We start from the raw sequence: 19516 nt of genomic DNA, 5'->3' as shown, positions 1-19516 counted from the left end.
AATCCTTCAATAAATCTTCTGTAATATCCGGCCATTCCTAGGAAACTCCGCACATCTGTAACGTTGGCGGGTGGCTTCCAGTCAAGTATGGCTTTGACTTTTTCTGGGTCTACGGCCACGCCTTCTTGGTTCAATATATGGCCTAAGAAACCAACTTGTCTTAGCCAAAATTCGCACTTGCTAAATTTGGCGTACAACTGATGTTTCCTTAATTCTCCAAAAACAATTCTGAGGTGCTCAGCATGCTCTTCTGGCGTCCTTGAGTATACCAGAATATCGTCGATGAATACCACAACAAATTTGTCCATGAATTTCATGAACACCTTGTTCATGAGGTGGACGAAATATGCGGGGGCGTTTGTTAGACCAAAAGGCATCACTGTGAACTCATATAATCCGTATCTGGAAGTGAATGCTGTCTTGGGGATATCTTCTGTCCGTACTTTCAGTTGATGATATCCCGATCTTAAATCAATTTTTGAGAATACCTTGGCTTGTGCGAGCTGGTCAAACAAATCATTTATCCGTGGAATCGGATATTTGTTTTTGATGGTGACCATATTGAGGGCTTGATAGTCTATACACAGTCTCAGTGTCCCATCCTTTTTCTTGGCGAACAACACTGGCGAACCCCAAGGTGAGGAGCTAGCTCGAATAAATCCTTTGTCCAATAATTCCTTTATTTGCTTCTTCAACTCCACCAATTCTGAGGGTGCCATTCTATAAGGCTTCTTATAGATGGGAGTGGTGCCAGGTGCTAGTTCGATGCTGAACTCTATCTCTCGGTTTGGCGGCATGCCTGGCAGTTCTTCAGGGAACACATCAGGAAACTCGCATACCACTGGAACTTTTCTCAGTTTAGAAATGTCCACTTTGTTCAGTTTTGGTTGCTGTGTTCGTGGCCTTTCTTGAGCTGTAACCTTTATGGTCTTGCCATGATGGTGGGTGAGAATCACGGTCCGATTGAAACAGTCAATGAATCCTTTGTTGGTGGTCAACTAGTCCATTCCTAAAATGACATCCAGTCCTTTACTCTCCAACACGATGAGATTTGCTTGGAATTGTAGTCCTTCGAACTCAATGACCACTCCTTGGCAGTAACCCTGAGCGATTTGCTTATTTCCGGGGGACTTGATGATCATAGATTTTTCCAAGGGAAGTATCAGAAAATCATGTTGTACAACAAAACTCTTCGAAACGAACGAATGGGAAGCTCCAGAATCAAACAAAACCATGGCAGGTACTGTGTTGACAGGGAACGTACCGAGCACGATGTCTGGGGCATTCTGCGCCTCTTCCCTGGTCACATGGTTCAGGTGACCCTTCTTGTGGTTGTTGTTGGGATTGAAATTGTTGCGCTTGGGGGCTGGATTGTTTCCACCATTGTTTGGTTTGGGGGCCGCGTTCCTCGGCTTTGGGCATTGTTTAGCATAGTGCCCTTCTTGCCCACAAGCATAGCATGTGACCCCTGGACGGTACGTGAACTCTTTGTCCCTGGCATGAAACTGTCCGACGGGCCTTGGATCGGTAGTCGTGGATCTCCTTGCTTCTGTCCTCGGAACCTCAGTCTTGCTTCGGTTGTTGCGAGCAAGAGTCGTCTTGTCCCTCTTTCGCTTACGGATATCTTCCAGACTACGGCGCTCATTCTCCAAGGTAATGGCCTTGTCCACCAGAGTTTTAAAGTCTGGAAAGGTGTGTACAATCAGTTGGCATCTTAGTGCTGGTGCCAGGCCGTCCAGGAATTTTTCCATCTTCTTGTTTTCTGTCATGTGCTAGTCGTAGGCATAACGAGATAGCTGGGTAAACTGACCATTGTATTCTGTTACTGACATGCCTCTCTGCTTCAGGTCATCAAACTCTCTCTTCTTGATTTTTATGATGCTCCTGGGGATGTGTGCCCCACGGAAGCCTTCCTTGAACTCTTCCCAGGTGATGTTGTGTTCGCTGGGATGCATGTGTAGGAAGTTTTCCCACCATGCTGCAGCTGCTCCAGTGAGGTAGTGTGGTGCATAAAGCACCTTCTCATGATCTGAACACTGAGCAATAATTAGTTTCCTTTCAATGTCACGAAGCCAATCATCGGCTTCCAACGGCCTATCGGTGTGAGCAAAAGTTGAGGGGCGAGTCTTCTGTAACTCAGATAACTTGGAATGTGGTTGATAGGGTTCACGGTGGTTTCCCATATTGATGACATGATTCATCATCTCTTGGTGCTGTTGCTGGCTTTGCTCGAAGAGACGGCATACTTGAGACAAGGCTGCTTCGCTGTCCTGTTGACTGGACTGACCCTGAGTGAAATTGTTGCTAGTCTGTGCCCCATAAACCTCTTCTGGCTGATTGGGCATGGAGCGAGTCCACGGACGAGACATTTTTCCAGTCTGGGGTATTATTTTACAAAACCCATGAGAAAAGCTGTGCAGCACGAGGAAAATTATGCAAAGGCAACAATTTAAAAGACCTCAAGGTTTTCAAGGAAAACATAAGCGGTTTCGCATGGAGAAAAGACTGCTTAACACAAATTTTACACGCGAAATACAAACACATGATACAGCACTCAGGATGCGCGTACACATTCCTGACATGTTATTTAGACTAGCGCACTCCTCCGGAAAGCAGCAAACACACCAATACAAACTAGCGTACAGAGGAAACACATCATACAAGCAGACATAACGCGCAGCTACTCGGCGCTCTCAGTCGGAGATGGTGAAGATTTCCTTCCCTTTGCCGATGGCAAGACTCAGCGGTCCAGGAGAATCAACCTCCACCTTCTCTCTAGCTGGCTCCTGGCGCGTAATGCTGCGCTGCGGTGATGGTGCGGGAGCGACAGGTGGTAGAGCGGGTGCGGCAGGCGGTGCAGCTCTGACTGGAGTAGGAGCGATGACTCGGTCGAACTCCTCAGTGGTAGGCAGACGGCGAGCAGTGGCCAAAACGGCCGGTGCATAAGAGGCTGAAGACGAGACGAAAGTCAGAGGCGGTGCCGTGTGGAGAAGCTCCTTCCTGCTGGCAGGACCGCCCCGGACTAAGTCCATGTGGGCAACCACGAGATCGTCTACGAGGTTGTCGAAAGACTCCTCCAGAGCCTTGAGATACTCCACAACCATCTCGATGGCTTCATCTCGCTCTCCCCGATGGCAGGCGAATGCATAGTGACTGGTGTATGGCACATGGCATGGGAGGTAGCGGTAGCGACGAGTCTTCATCGTAGGAAGGATGTCCCGAAGACGAGCTATCGCCTCACGGGCAGCCATCTGCATGGCATGCCTCTCCGTAGGCATGGCCCTTCCCACAAAACGGAAGTGGCGAGCTGCAGAACGTCCTCCCTTGAATTGCACCACCGCTTGGTGCATAGACACGTCGTCGCTGAGCTTGTGCTGATAGAGCCTGAACTCTGGGCGGGCTGCTGGCCCGATCGCGAGCTTGGTGATGGAGACGAGGAGCTTGACAAACCCCTCGGGCACATTCGTGAACACTCGATTCTCACAGCTACTGCCAGCCATCTACAAAAGTAGGCAAAAATTCTGAGTAGTCATGTCATAAATTTATGATGACCAACAGAAAATAGCTACAATTTGCAAAATGCTGAAAAAGCACAAAAGACGCTAATAACCGATTAGCGATCGCACCTAGTGGCTTCCTACAGTCAGCCTGGCTCTGGTACCAAGCTTGTCACGACCGGTTTTTCAATAAAATAATTATTGAGAGACCAATCCCTTTTATGGACCAGTAAGGAAGAATTCCTTCCCACTGGTAGACAATATCTTGGTCACAGAAGAAAAATACCAGGAGTACTGAATATATTACAAGGTTGAGCGGAGACTGCCCAACAATTTATTACATGCATGCCGATAAAACAAGACGGCGGATAGGGTGGCATAACTACTAACTCACGATAATAACGGTGGTGGAAAAATCACCGCGAAGCGAGTGATATGACTCCTGAAGACTACAGCTCTTCGAGCGTCGAAGCGAGGCTCGAGGAGACTTATCGCGGGTGGCGGAAGCGTATATAATACAAGTGACCAATATCCGGGATCGCGTAGGACTGACTGGGACTCCTCTAGGCGTCGGACGCGCTATCAAACTCTTCATCCAAGAGATCGCCTTCGTCAACATCTGGCCAAATCAACAAGCCAGGTGAGTACTATGAAAGTACTCGCAAGACAGTTTGGACATAAGATATAACAAATGTAAACATGAAGCGTATAAACAAGTTAACAAATGCGTTCAGACATAGAGATAATAAATACTGGGTGCCAAACGAGGGTCTGAAAGACTCCTCGAGAGGAAACTGCAAGAATAGTAATACTGGTGCCAAACGAGTGTCTGAATGACTCCTCGAGAGGAAACTGCAGAATAATAATGCTGGTGCCAAACGAGTGTCTAAATGACTCCTCGAGAGGAAACTGTAGAATAATAATAATGGTGCCAAACGAGTGTCTGAATGACTCCTCGAGAGGAAACTGCAGAATAATAATGCTGGTGCCAAATGAGTGTCTGAATGACTCCTCGAGAGGAAACTGCAAGAATAATAATAATAATGCCACAGTCGGACGTCTGAGCGACATCACATAAAGGGCTTATAACAGAAAATAAAAGACGAACATGCCACAATCGGACGTCTGAGCGACATCACATAAAGGGCTTATATTGTAGCTCAATAGTTCATTAGCTCGAGAGTATAAATTATTACAAGTACGAGACAAATATAAGGTTAGTCCATCCACAGAAATAATAATTAAACTGGGTTTACCACTTGAGTTTGTTCACCGGGGACAAGTTTTCCACGCGGATAGATATGGATATACTGATTTCACTACTTGATCATGGATACGATGACTTGGAAGAATTTGACTCTGCAGAGTTTGTACTTAACCACAGCCAACGGATTTCAGTAGTCACAGGGACTAGTTCCGTTTACGGTGTTTTGGAAGAAACACGTCTAACCAGTACACACCCTTTCAATCTTCCGAAGCCAAGGATCACCCTCGGCAACGTTCAAGAAAAACCTTGAGACGGGGAGGCTACAACCTCGCGTAGCATGGGATCAAATTTCTATACGCGCGCACTAAGGGGGTGCCCCCCCTCTCGGTCCCAACCGGAAACACCCATGCCCCCTGACCGGATGACTGGCTTTAATCCTGGGCCAAGGTACCATCATCCCGGCCCCTCTGTTTGGTGTGTACACGGAAAGAGGTTACCAACTTACTAAACCGCATCCTGGCAAAAGAAACATGTGGTAGCACGGAAGGGAAAAGAACGATAACGTGGTTCCGTCCACGTTAACGTCGGGATTTTTCGGATGACGCGAGGCTGGTATGCTACAACAGTACCACCTTGCTGCCCTTCATGTCACCACATGATTAGGCCATCTCTCACTAGAGATCATCGCAACTTTGGAACATACGGGTAGTTGCCTCGCAAGCAACGGGGAACTCACCGATACTCATATGCCACGCACAAACTTTCACGCAAACATGCAAAACACCTATCATATCAAAGGTTCAAACATGCTTGCCTGGTTCGGAGAAGTCGGAGTCTAGCTCGGCGAAGTTCGCGGCTCCGTCACCTCTTCCGGAACCTACGGGAATAACGAAAACGGGCACTAACGTGAAAACCAACGCGTGCATAAAAATCTCTCCAAAAAATTTCCAAATAAATCTCATAAAAAACTAGACAAAATTTTAAGACTGTCAGAAAAAGAATCACTCAAAAATCCCTTTTTATTAAAAAGTTATAAAGGTTTCTGTCCAGGGACCCATCTGTAATGAAACAGAAAAGTTCCAGGGTTTAAACTGAGAAACCAGAAAACGGTTCGATTGGAAATGCGCAAGCTCAAGAGGGAAAGCGTATCTGCCCGAAGGCGCCAACAGAAAACGTTTCGCGTGGGGAAACAGAAGAGAGGCTGACAGGGGGTCCCACATGTCAGGTTCAAAAAGCTCGCCGGCGCCCGAAGACTGCGGTGGACGCCGGCATTGAACCACGGCGAGTCAGGAAGATCGGAGCTTCAGCGTGTTCTTCCGCGTCGGTGGGTGGTGGACTCGACCAACGGGGAGCACCACGTCGACGGCGACACTTTCTCCGGCGGACGGCGGCTCGGGTGATGGTGGAGAACTCCGGTGGAGGGCTGCAAACTTCGAATTGAAGCGCGGGTCAGAAGGAGGGATGCATAGTGAAGCTACTGGCAAGAGATGGGAGGCAGAGCCGCACGCACGGGAGCGAATCGAGCTGGATCCCGTGGCGGGTCGCGGCGGCCGGAGTCGAGGAAGGAGACCTCCTCGGGGCTCTTCCAGTGGCTAGGCGTGCTCTAGGTGGAGTGCAGAGGTGGTGTGGGTTCGAGTTGAAGCTCGGAGCCTCTATTTATAGGCGGATCGACGGGGTGGCCGTGAACGGAGAATCTCCGGCGAGCAATTACGGCGATGTCTTGGATGAGCAGGTGGTTTAGGTGGCCAGGCAGCATCAGTGAGGTGCACTGGTGCCGTTCCCCCGCAAATCTCGGTTGGTCTTGGCGTAATGGCGTCGGTCCACGGTAGGGTGGCCGCACGGGCACGACGGCGGCAGAGAGCGCGCTCCGCGCCCTGCGGTTCACGACGAGAGTGGCAGCGCGTTCTGGGGAGTGGAAGGCCACGCGGCGAGCTCCGGTGGCTTGGGCGGCGCTGGGTGGCGCCGTCGGCGCCGCGCCTCTCTCTGGCGGCCGCAAAGCCGCCGCTGGCGTCGGTCACGGGGCGGCGCACCTTCTGCTGCTCGTCGCCGACGTCCGCAAGGTGCCAGACGCTCGTGCGGTGCAGAGGACAAGGGGGAGGGGACAGGGCACACGGCGACACAGCGGCACTGGCGAGATCGACGTCGGGTTCTGAAGAAAACGACAGTGCACTGAAATGTTCTCTGAACTTAACTGAACTTGATATTGACAATGCACTGCAGGTGTTCGACAGAATGATTTGGCAATGAGAAAAAATTTCCTGGGGCTGGGACTTGGTGAGGTGACCACTCAATGCACCCAGAGGCTGCCTGATTTTACTTGGAATTTTTGGAGGAAGATTTGAATGAATTTCACCAAATTTGACAAATCTGGTCCAAACTTGCAGCAAGTGTAGTTTGAAAATTTTGAACTGAAGACCAGTGGATCTTCATGGATCTTGGTTGAGTGTTCAAAGGGCTAGGAAGGGGAAAAGGTTTGGGGGCAAAAATCCAAACAGAAAGTAGAGTTCCTTTGTAAATCACCAATGGCTAGAATAGAAGACAGAAATTTGTTTGAATATGATTTAAATGGAAAAATAATCATATGGGGAGGTTCAACTTGCTGGATTTGATGCAAATCATGATCCAAAGGTGAGGGAAGGTTTAGGAGAGTGGGTTTGCACTAAGGCCATGGCAAGAGAGAAAAGTTGAAAGTGGCAAAGGATTTATCCAAAAGCCATAGTGCATTTTCAAAGAGATTTTCAAAAGGCATTTTTTTCTCAAGTGAAAAGTATTTTGTCTTGAGTTCAAATAAAAAGGCAAGGACCTCCAAGACCAAAAGCAAGTCTTGGGTGAATCCAAATAAAACTCTTGTCATGAGAAAAATATTTGAAAGGGAGGGTCCCTTGAAGAAATTTTTTAATTCACTTCCCTCAAGTCAAATAAAATCTTTTGAAAAATCCAAATAAAATTTGGGTGTCACAACACCTACCCCCTTAGGAAAAATCTCGTCCTCGAGATTTCTGCTGATCCTCAAATAGATATGGATATTCTGCCTGAAGAAAATCTTCCCTTTCCCATGTGGCTTCATCCTCAGTGTGGTTGCTCCACTGAACTCTGAAAAACTTTGTCGTTTTCTGACGGGTCCTCCGTTCAGACTCTTCTAAAATCTTTAATGGCCTCTCTCTGTAGGTGAGGTCTGGTTGCACATCAATGCTTTCATGGGGTACATGCTTCTCTGGGTTACTCACACATTTTCTCAGTTGAGAGACGTGAAATACGTCATGGACGTCTGATAGCTCCTTGGGTAGGTCTAGTTGGTAGGCTACCGTGCCTCTTCGTGCCTTTACACAAAATGGTCCAATAAATCTTGGGGCTAGCTTCCCCTTAATTTTGAACCGTTGTAGACCCCTCATAGGAGATACTCGGAGGTATACGGAATCACTGGGTTCAAAGCTGACCTCACGATGCTTCTGATCATAGTAGCTCTTTTGTCGGCTCTGCGCTATCTTCAGTCTGTCCCTGATCTGCTTAACTTTCTCCTCGGCCTCTTTAAGCATGTCTGGGCCGAAGATACGGCTGTCACCTGTTTCTGACCAATTCAGTGGGGTACGACACCTTCGTCCGTACAATGCTTCAAAGGGTGCCATTTGCAAGCTGGCTTGGTAACTGTTGTTGTAAGCAAATTCAGCATACGGTAGACTCTCTTCCCAACTGGATCCATAGGTGAGCACATAGGCTCTTAGCATATCTTCTAGGATTTGGTTTACACGTTCCGTTTGTCCATCAGTCTGAGGGTGGTACGCTGTACTGGTCGGGGCAGCGCGCGGGTGGATCTGGTGAGGGAGAGGGACGAAGGGGATCTGGCGAGGGAGAGGGAGGAATTAGCTAGGGGGAAGCTTACTAATTGCGCACCCCGCAGCGGTGCGCCATTAGTATGTTTTTTTAGATAGCAATGGCACACCCGCGATCGGTGCGCCATTAGTAATCTTTTTTTATATAGCAATGGCGCACCAGCCAGAGGTGCGCCATAAGTAAATTTTATTATTATTATTTTTTGTTGCATCTAATAATTTTTTAGAAAATGAAAATGAATATGAAACAGTAATAATTTTTTATAAAAACAGTAATAATTTTTTTTTAAAATATCATCAAATTTGTTATTTTAAAATATTTATGAATATGAAAAAATATCATCAAATTTATTATTTGAAAATATCATCAAATTTGTTATTTGAAAATATAATCAAATTTGTTTTTTTTTTGCAATTTTAGTTGCATTCATTTGTGACGGTGGAGCGGGCCGGGGAGGGTGTGGGTGAGGGTGCGGGGGGTCGTCGGCGGCGGTGGAGCGGGCCGGGGAGGGTGCGGTGGGTCGTCGGCGGCGGTGGAGCGGGGGAGGGTGCGGTGGGTCGTCGGCGGCGGTGGAGCGGGGGAGGGTGCGGGGGGTCGGCGGCGGTGGCCGGTGGAGCGGGGTAGAGGGTGCGGGGGGTGCTCGGCGGCGAGGGGGACCGGATCTGGCGAGGTGGGATAGCCATCGAGATGGGGGGGGGATCGAGATCGAGTGTCCATGAAATTTAAAAATATTCATGAGTTCAAAAAGTGCCCATGAAATACAATCGAGAAATGAAGGCTACAATTTAAATACAATCGATCTTAGCTAGCTATCTGTTCACAATCTTCTTGCCCCTATTTTTCGTAAATGGAGTTCTTCTCTTGAATGGACGTCCTTTAGGTAGGGTGGTCCTGCTTCTTCTTGTGGTGTATGCTGATACTTCATCGTCGTCATGTTCCATCTTTGGGTCGCCGTACTTGTCGAAGTCTTGCTCATTGGCGACTCCATCCATTCCGATGATCTTCCTTTTGCCTCTCCTCATGACAACACGACTGGGCTTTGACGGGTCGGTAATGAAGAAGCATTGGTCCACTTGGGAAGCCAGTACCCATGGCTCATTTTTCGCGGTGACGTTCGCGCCTGCGGTCTTGGATTTGGCTTCGGGTATAACCATGCTGGTGAAATACTGGTCTTCTTTTATGACGCTCTTGGCCCATCTGACACGGAACATCAGGACCTTCTCTCCAGCGTAGCTCAGCTCCCAGATCTCCTTGATCCTTCCGTAGTATCTGTCGTTGTCGTTACCGGTGTAGGATTCCATCGTTACCCCGGAGTTCTGATAACCATCGCTCTTCATGTCCTTGTCCTCGGTGTAGAATGTGTAGCCGTTGATATCGTACGCCTCATACGTCATCAGGTTGTGCTCGGCGCCCTATGACAAGGCAAATATGAGTTGTTCTTCCGCGGAAGAATCCTCATGTAAAGGGTACGACAGAAGCTTCTGCTTGAACCAACGCGTGAAACATGAGTTGTGCTCTTTGATTATATCTCCGTCCGTCCTCTGTTGGCCTCGGTCATTTGTACGTCTTCTCAATAAAGGTTTTGTGCTCTATCACCCAAGGATCGACCACGTCTATGTGTTGTAGCGCGACTAGGTTTGCTCTTTCAAAGTCGGCAAGTCGACCCTCGAAGTCGACATGCATTTCGCGGCGACCCTCACGGTGACCCCATCCAGCGAGCCTGCCGAGGTGCCTGTTGACGGGCAGACCAACGGGGTTCTCGATGCCTAGATAATTCGTGCAGTAGGAGATGCACTCTTCGGTCAGAAAGCCCCTGGCTATGCTTCCCTCTGGACGTGACATGTTGCGAACGTATCCTTTGATGACACCATTCATCCTTTCGAACGGCATCATGCTGTGCAGGAACGTCGGCCCGAGTTGGATGATATCCTCCACGATATGGACCAGCAGATGCACCATAACGTCGAAGAATGCGGGCGGGAAGTACATCTCAAGCTCGCATAGTATCACCATGATCTCTTCCTGTAGCCTTCTGAGTTGCCTCACGCCAACCGACTTCCGAGAGATGCCGTCGAAAAAGTTGCATAGGCCAAATAGCGTTTCACGGACGTGCGCGTCCATGATCCCACGGATTGCAACTGGAAGTATCTGCATCATCAGCACGTGACAGTCGTGAGACTTCATCCCGCTAAACTTCTGCTTCGCTGAGTCTAGGTATCTGCTTATCTTCCCCGTGTAACCGTAAGGAAGTTTTACTCCTACGAGGCAGGTGAAAAACGGATCGATCTCCTCCTGACTTAGAGTGAAGCACGCGGGAGGGAAGTCATTTCCGGTCTTCTTGGCCTTTTTGCCTTTGCGATGACTTTCCGTGTCCTGCTTCGCCTCATCATCATCATCATTAGCGTGAAGCTCCTCCCTGATGCCCATTGATTTCAAGTCTGCCCTTGCTTTCGGCCCATCTTTGGTCCTCTCTGGCATGTTGAGCAGGGTACCAAGCAGACTCTCGCACACGTTCTTCGTGATATGCATGACATCAAGGCAGTGAGGCACACGGTGGATCTTCCAGTACGGCAAGTCCCAGAAAACAGACCTTGTTTTCCATACCTTCAGCAGCGGCTCTGGCGCCTTTCGCTTCTTTCCCGGCTCTGGCGCCTTTTGCTTCTTTCCCGGCAGTGGGCAATCTTTCCAATTTTTCAACAGCTCGTCTATTTCCTCGCCGCTCCTCATACGCGGGCGTCTTCGGGGTTCGGTTTCACCATCGAACAGATCCTTGCGTTTCCTCCACGGGTCATCGTCGCGAAGCCACCTTCGATGTCCCATGAACACGGTTTTCGAAGACCCAGGATCTCTACCTAGCTGGCGATACGTTGTGTCATCCATGCACCTGACGCATCCAGAAAATCCGTGGACCACCTGCCCCGCGAGATATCCGTAACCGAGATAGTCGTGCACCGTCGTGAGCAGTGCGGCTCTCATAGGGAAATATTATTTCTCTGCGGCGTCCCACGTATTGGCTGGCATTTTGCACAGCGTGTCTAGCTCCTCTTTCAGCAGCCCCAGATACAGATTGATGTCGTTCCCTGGTTGTTTCGGCCCTTCAATTAGCATACTCATGTGAATGTACTTCCTCTTCATGCACAACCAGGGGGGAAGGTTGTACATCCACACAAACACAGGGCAGGTGATATGTGTGCTTCTCTGGCTGCCAAACGGATTGACTCCATCGGTGCTCGCGCCCAGCACGATGTTCCTTGGATCCTTCCCAAATTCTGGGTGTTCAAAGTTCAACGCTTTGCCATTGGCTCCCATCCTTAGGGTGACTCAGCATCTTGTCTTTTTTATTTATCTCCGGATCATTTGCGTCATCTTCTCGCTTCTTCTCCTCCCTATCCGCGTGCCAACGCAGGAGCTTTGCTACCTTAGGGTCCGCGAAATACCGCTGCAGACGAGGAGTGATCAAAAAGTACCACACCACTTTTCGAGGAGCTTTCTTCCTCTTCTTGTATCGAGTGACGCCGCACACCGGACATATGGTAGACTCCGCGTGCTCGTCCCGATAAATGATGCAATTGTTCATGCACACATGGTATTTCACGTGCGGTAAATCCAGAGGACACACGATTTTCTTCGCCTCCTCGAAACTGGTCGGGCACTTGTTCCCCTTGGGAAGACGTTCGTGCCAGAATGACATGTTCTCGTCGAAGCATGCGTCGGTCATTTTGTGTTTTACCTTCATCTCCAGAGCCGTGAGCGTTACTTTCAGGCGGGTATCCTCGGGCCTGCATCCTTCATACAATGGAGTAACTGCGTCTATCTCTAGTTGATCCAGCTTGGCTTTCTCTCGGGCGGCAGCTCTTGCGTTATCCGTCTGCTTGAGAAGCAGCTCTTGAATATGAGGGTCCTGCACCCAGCCCATCGATGGTCCATCGTCGTCTGCTCCGCCGGCATCTTCATCTTCATGATCATGCCCTTCGTCTGCTCCGGCATCTTCCTCATCATCATGTCCGGCATCTTCTACATGATGACTGTGTACAGCATCACCGTCGTGATCATGTCCTGGAGATTCTTCGTCTTCTCGCCCGCCCGAGCCGCGGTGGTTGTCTTGCTGCCCTTCCTTATTTCTTGCCCGGCCCCCATGGACGACTTCATAGTCATCTTCATCACCTTGCCACCGATAGCCATCCATGAAACCACGCAAGAGCAGGTGGTCCCGCACCTGCCCGGAATCCGGGTCCGCAATAAGGCTCTTCAGCTTGCATCTTCGACACAGACATCTTATCTCCGTCTCGTTGTTTTGAAGCATCTCGGCCTTCGCGGAGCTCAAAAACCTATTCACGATGCCTTCGGTCATCGTGCGGACCATGGTCGCCTGCGGGGTAGAGCAAAACGATATTTTAGAACCAAGAAAAAATTTGGCATGACTTTCCCTAAAAATAGGACCAAAAAGAATGCATAGTGCCAAAATTCTCGCCCAAACGGAAATGAATCAACATTCCGGCAAAATATTGGCAACTATCGCATTTCAAATACCGGTACCTGCAAACACAAACATATATGCAACACCACAAACATATGCAACACCACAAACATACATAGATCTAACTAGGCCATAAAAAGTGCATGTGCACGTTGTTGGAGGGAGAACAACATAAAGATAGCTTCCCCCTTACTTACCTATCAAAAAAGGTAATTTAACCACTTAATTTGGATGAATTTATGGTGCAAATGAGGTGAGGAGGAGGCAGCCGAGACAAGCTTGGAGGAGGAGGTGGAGAGAATGAAGTGGGGAAAGTGAGTGGGTAGGTGTGGCTGTCCAAAATATCTAGCTGGTCCCAGGTTACTAATGGCGCACCACCTACAAATGCGCCATTAGTAACCCTGGTTACTAATGGCGCACCTGCTGGTGGTGCTCCATTAGTAGTTTCCCAAAAAAAAATATACACTAATGGCGCACCAGGGCACAGTGCGCCATTACTAGTTTAAACTAGTACTGGCGCACTATACACTAGTGCGCCATTAGTAGTTTTGCAAAAAATATATATAGTAGTGGCGCACTATGAGGCTGGTGCGCCATTACTAGTTAGAACTAGTAATGGCGCACTGTGCCCTGGCGCGCCATTAGTATGTTTGAAAAATTAATAAAAAAAATTGTTACTAGTGGCGCACCAGCACATGGTGCGCCACTGCTATATAGTACTGGCGCACTACCTGTCTGGTGCGCCATTAGTGGCCATTTCATCTATAGCCCTTTTCCTAGTAGTGACTGTATTGATAACCTTGGTTCTTAACTGAGGGAAATACTTATCTCTACTGTACTACATCATCCTATCCTCTTCGGAGAAATCCCAACGTAGTTCACAAGTAGCAGTATTTTTGTTGAATTGTTTTGTCCCCGAAAACAATAAATGGCTCTGGGCACTGAATTAATTGGTGCCAAAGCTATGCACTTACGATATAAAAGTAGCATAAATTTAGCAAAAGTTATAGATACGTTTGAGACGTATCATGTCGCTCCTTTGAATTTCATCATCTTCATCATGTTGGTGTGAAGGGGTCATGTTCTTGTTGCGGTCTCAACACCTAGATCGAGGATCACACCTCTATAGGCTTCTATTTTGGCCAGGACTCTCAAACCATCCGCCTGGTCGAGGGTGACGTAAGATGTCGGGCCCTTCATCTCTTCTTTCTTGGGCAGTGCATCCAGTTTATGATTTTGCCGCGCTCCTCTGGAACATTTTGAGATAACCGACCTCTCCATTTTATGGTTACCAGTCGTCCCAACTTCTGGGTATCATTCCCTAAGTCATGGGTCATAGATCCTGCTTTTATCATTTCTAGCACAACCGATTGGACAAACTCATGCGTCCCACTGAACCAACCTCTGGGGCCTCGAGCCCTAGCCATAGAGCGTGGATATGACTATCAAATCATCAAACATCCGATTGGGACAACTTGATCATCGAACCGAACCAATTTTGGGTGTCTCGAACCCCTAGTATTGGATCATTGATCTGACCTTCATGATTTCGAGGATCATCCCTCCCAATCAACATGGGAATTTGGAGGGTTGAGCCCCTATTCTTGGATCATGGATCTGGACTTCCATAATTGTGAGAATCATCCGTCACATCCAACATGTCATTTCGACCTTTTCAACTTCTGGTATCGAACCCCTGGTCTTGGCACATGGATCCGACTATTTCTCATTTCACAGAACATCCGAGCGGACCAACTTGGTCATCCAACCGAACCAACATCAGGGATCTTGAATCCTTAGTTTTGGATCATGGATTTGATCCGAGCATCAGCCGTCCCATCTAACATGGGCATTTCGACCTTTCCGACTTCGAGAGTATCAAATCCCTAGTCATGGATCATGGATCTAACCTTCATGATTCTGAGCATCATTCGTCCCGCCCAACATGGGCATTTTGACATTTCGGACTTCCAGGGTAACGAACCCCTAGTCTTGGATCATGGATCCGTCTTTCATGATTTCGAGCTTCATCGCTCCCACCCAACACGGTATCGACCACCAACTCCCGGGGTATCGAACCCCTGGTGCTGGACTGGATGAAGCTGTTTATAACAGTATGTGGCAGTGACCGTAATTAGCTGAAATAAGCTTTACACGCAATTATTGACACCCAGTCAAGTATCGCCATCAAAGACTAGATAGAGACGGATACCACCCCTTTCGTTGCCGTGCAGCACTCAGGTTAAATATCGTTAAACCTTGTAACTAGTTGCACTAGCTACCAAATTAACACTGATCTGGGATTTGAATAAGATGCCACTTTTCGTTTCAGAAACAGTCACACTTCCTGTGACAAACTGGATGTGTGAAGAAAAGATAGGGCCAGGACCCACTAGGGTACTACAGACAACGAAAGGTGAGTCAGGTTGCTTGCATCCGTAAAGGCAAGCAAATCAAGCAACCCTTGCAGCTTCTCCCTTCCCTCCGGCTTCCTCTCACACCTGTAGATTTGATATGTACTCTTGTCCTGCTTCATCTTGGACTCCGACCACCCACCTCTCCGCCATCAAGCACCTCCCATGGTCTTGACATCCCAGAGCACTTTGTAGTAGTCAAGAGGAATCGTAGCTAGTAGCTAGGAGCGTCATCTCATGGATCCAGCAAAGTACTGGATGATAACCAGGAGAAAGCAGGGTGATCAGAAGGCGCCTGCCGTCTTCAGCACGCCGCACATCGCCGTCGGCAGCGGCGGCGGCACCTCCTCGGCCACCTACTACGAGTCGTGGGAGGAGCGCGCGTTCGCCCAGGACTCCGCGGGGAGCCTCGGGGGCTGCATCTGGCCGCCGAGATCCTACTCGTGCAGCTTCTGCGGCCGAGAGTTCCGGTCGGCGCAGGCCCTCGGTGGGCACATGAACGTGCACCGGAGGGACCGGGCCCGGCTCAAGCTCTCCGGGATGGTGGAGGATGGGGGCGGCGTCGACGTCCATGGCATGCCTCTTCATCAAGGCTACATGATCCAGCCGCTGCCATGCCCTCCTCCAAGACCTAGTGCTCCAAGCACAGAAGCTAACCCTAATCCAGTACGCAGCTTTCTTTCGGATCCAGGGAAGTCGTTGGTGGACGCTGCAACTGCAAGAACCATTTGGGGCAAACAAGTCTTGGCCGCCCCTCTCGCGTCCCCATCAGACACCCAAGAACATGGTGAGAAGGATGTGTTTCTTCGCGACGCCGAGGTACGTTCAGAGCAAGAACTGCGTGCTGGGGCTGGCGAGCTGAAGCTGAGCCTTTTGGGCCGCCGAACAAGAAGTGCCTTTGAGGATGATGATAAAGAAGACGATGAAAAGATTGTTCATCTATGTCGCAAGAGGAGGAGGATTGATCTGGAGGCTACCGAGTTCGTTCTGTCTTCTTCCTCTAGTGAGCATCTGCAACGTGATGATCCTCGTGATGATGGCGACGATGATAATCGTCGTGTGAAGGTACTTAAGCTTTGTCCTAGCACCCCGGCCGAGGAACTAGATCTTGAGCTTAGGCTTTGAGACCATCCAAAACTATACTAGAGCCCGTGATTCCATCTGCCTGTTTATTTCTACAACATTGTACAAGTGCTTGTATTTAGTTATTTATTTTTCTTGCTTTTTAGAAACGTTGGCTTGTTATTTTACATTTTTAATCCTATTTTGGTCGATTTAATTGATTTGGGCAAGTCAATTCTCTTTGCAAATGTCTAAAGGTGTACTCTAGAGGAAGCATCATCTCAACTGATTTGTCATATTTTGTAACAGGAGGTTGAACTCAAAATCAAGAGCTTACTTGCATACATGTGTGAAATTCAATGTCATTTTTCCTGTGTATGGCTTATATTTGTTCACCTAGTTGTTTCATCGGACTGCATTTATGTTCAAGCATTTTGCAAAAACCCCGCACTACTAGAGGTTGCACTTGCATGCAATCCCCTGCGTAAATGGCAAAAATGTTTCCGACTCTTGTAATCATCTTCGTTGGGTCAGCAGCTGCTTGGCATGGATCATCGTTGCTCTTTTTTTTTTCTTTGTATTTTTCTTTCGCCTAGGCATAGCTTTGGTCTTGTATGATTTTGCTTTATGCCAACATGATCCTTTGTGTGTGAGTGTTGGTGTTGAATGTGTGCATCCGCCTAATCATGCAGAGGCTGTGTATGTACTTGATCATGCTGTTTATATCCCCTTGATGCTATGTTACGAGTCAATAAAAATGCCCTTTATCGAGAGAGAAAATTTCAATAAATGACTGTTGAACTAAGCTCACAACTAATTACTCCCTCATGCATGCTTTAGAATCGGTGTATATATGGATAGGACAAAACATGTAATTCATTTTTCATTAGTACCTATATATAGTGTACTAATGGAATTCCATATAGCAAATAGAGAATCTGTCGTGTAAAACGAATTAATCTGTAAGCATATGTACACTGAAGCCTTTGTCTTAACTAAGATGCGTTGTGGTAAAGTGGCAAAGAGTAAACGTGTAAAGAACTTCGTAGTGTTGGTCCTCAAATGGCTTAATTAGCCTGATTGTTGGATGAGTTAGTTCACATGCATATGGCGCATTCGTTGTGTGTTTCTGTGCGTGTGTGTGTGTGTGTCATTGCATGTCATCGTGATCAGCTTGTACTAGCAACGAGAGAGTCAGATATAATTAGGGAGGATCACAATGGAGTAGACACAAACTGACTCGACTGCATGGGAAGTGACGAGGAAGATGTCATCTTCCCCTCGCTGCCCACAAATTAAGCTGCCATGCACTGACACATTCCAGCAGTGGAACTAAAAATTAAACCACATGCGCGTGCATGTGATGCCAGCAGAACACCCTCTAGGATACACCATTGCCACTGCAGCTTGCACTGATATTGCCTGCAGCTAGCTAGCAGCTAGCAGGAGCGCAGGCATGACTACTATACTATAGTTGGATTCCATTCTCCACAGCACACATATTCCCTTCTCAGTTCTCCATGCAACTCTTTGTTTCCTTCCTAATACCTCTCCCAACCGTAACATACCCAGAGGCACTCTTGTAATCGTTCTCTCCATTGTACTGGCCTGAATGATCACTCTCATAATCTATGCTCGATTTGTTCCCATCCTTGGACTGCACTGCCTTTGAATAAAGGCGCCAGAAGCCCATCCGGTGACTTAACTTCTATGCAAGAGAAGTCATAGTCTCGCAATGAACTAACTGCAGAGCAGTTAGCTACGTGAAGAGACCGGTCACGTCCAGTTACCACCAGTATAGCGCACCGTGCTCTGAGCAATATATACTCGGGGGAGTCAGGTAGCTAGCTGGATGTCAACGGAGACATTTACAGGGGAATTTATGAGCATCTGCTTGGCATTGAGCAGCTGGCTGCTTGCCCCATCAGGCCAGGGCCAGAGGGTGTAAGGGGCCATGGAAGCTTTCTGCAATGGTGCAAGTGCATCTACTACGTACTACTGCCCTTTTTTTGCGAAATTACGTACTACTGCCTTGTTAGCTTGTGTATATGAACTGGTGCATCTGACTTACACATCCCTGGATAGGCAGCTGCAGAGCTTCGGATAGCTCAAAGTGTGTAATCTGCCCCGGATGAGTTTTTATCCGAACAGTAGGACTCTACTCTAGCTACTGTGTATTATTTTTTCCTTGCAAAATTTATGAAACGTATGCACATATAAGAAGGGTGGGAAAAACTATCTAAAGTTCTAAACCAAATTAAAGGAGGGGTATAGCCCCAAAAGCTGCTAGAACCATTAAGAACAAAAAGAAAGCAACTCAAGCTTGGAACCATCCCTGGATCGATGCAAGTTTCAATTGCACAGGACTGCATGATGCACTAGCTCAACTGTGTTTGTCTTGCCCGTGAGCTGGTTGCGCTCCCATGGACAAGTCTGGTCAGTGAGTCTAACAGCTACAAGTGTACTGAAGGGTTGTCCGCGAGCGAGCTATCTAGCTAATAAGCTAACCGGTCTGTTGAGTGGTCATGGAAATGATACTATAGTACATGAAATATATGTTACGGATCGATGCACATGGTTAGAGGAATGTCGTCGTCTTTAGCTGCAGGATTTTGCTGTATATTATATGTGGGATGTGATATGCTTGCAAAAGGGGATGGTTGTTGGCGAGAGGAGATTGCATATCATAACATAAGGTTGCTGTACTGCGAGCACTATGTGCAGTACTGGGATGCGTGTTCAATAATCGGGTGGGAGAGAATATGGAATCAAATGCAGTGGTCGCCACATGCGTATTTAAATCCAACAATTGTACTACTGGATGTAGTGTATATAGTATGTTAGTGCTCAGCAAGACAAATATACCTTCAAGATGTGTGGAACGTCGCAAGGTTATATTTTATGACATCGATACATAATGAAGCATTCACTCAGAGCAGTATAATACTTCAGATGGAGCTTCACATGAAGACGCATATACATACGAATGTAGTCAGGGGCTTGGCCGGGGTGTTAATTTATTTATTTT

At 48.0% G+C, this 19516-nt stretch overlaps 1 protein-coding gene across 1 annotated transcript; it reads left to right on the top strand.

Annotated features, from left to right (window-relative positions):
* Positions 1-15243: 15243 nt before the first annotated feature.
* LOC109787040 (uncharacterized) lies at positions 15244-17962 on the top strand. The gene has a single exon (XM_020345599.4). It carries the CDS (start codon positions 15664-15666, stop codon positions 16549-16551), a length of 888 nt encoding a protein of 295 aa, XP_020201188.1. The 5' UTR covers positions 15244-15663; the 3' UTR covers positions 16552-17962.
* Positions 17963-19516: the final 1554 nt, after the last annotated feature.

Source organism: Aegilops tauschii, chromosome 1, assembly GCF_002575655.3.
Source record: "Aegilops tauschii subsp. strangulata cultivar AL8/78 chromosome 1, Aet v6.0, whole genome shotgun sequence".
Classification (NCBI taxonomy): Eukaryota; Viridiplantae; Streptophyta; class Magnoliopsida; order Poales; family Poaceae; genus Aegilops; species Aegilops tauschii.
The sequence above is the reverse complement of the archived record's forward strand: the minus strand, read 5'-3'. Positions and strand labels throughout refer to the sequence as shown.

Coding starts and splice junctions, on each gene's coding strand:
- LOC109787040 (XM_020345599.4), top strand. CDS start 15,664: ATGGATCCAGCAAAGTACTGGATGATAACCAGGAGAAAGCAGGGTGAT.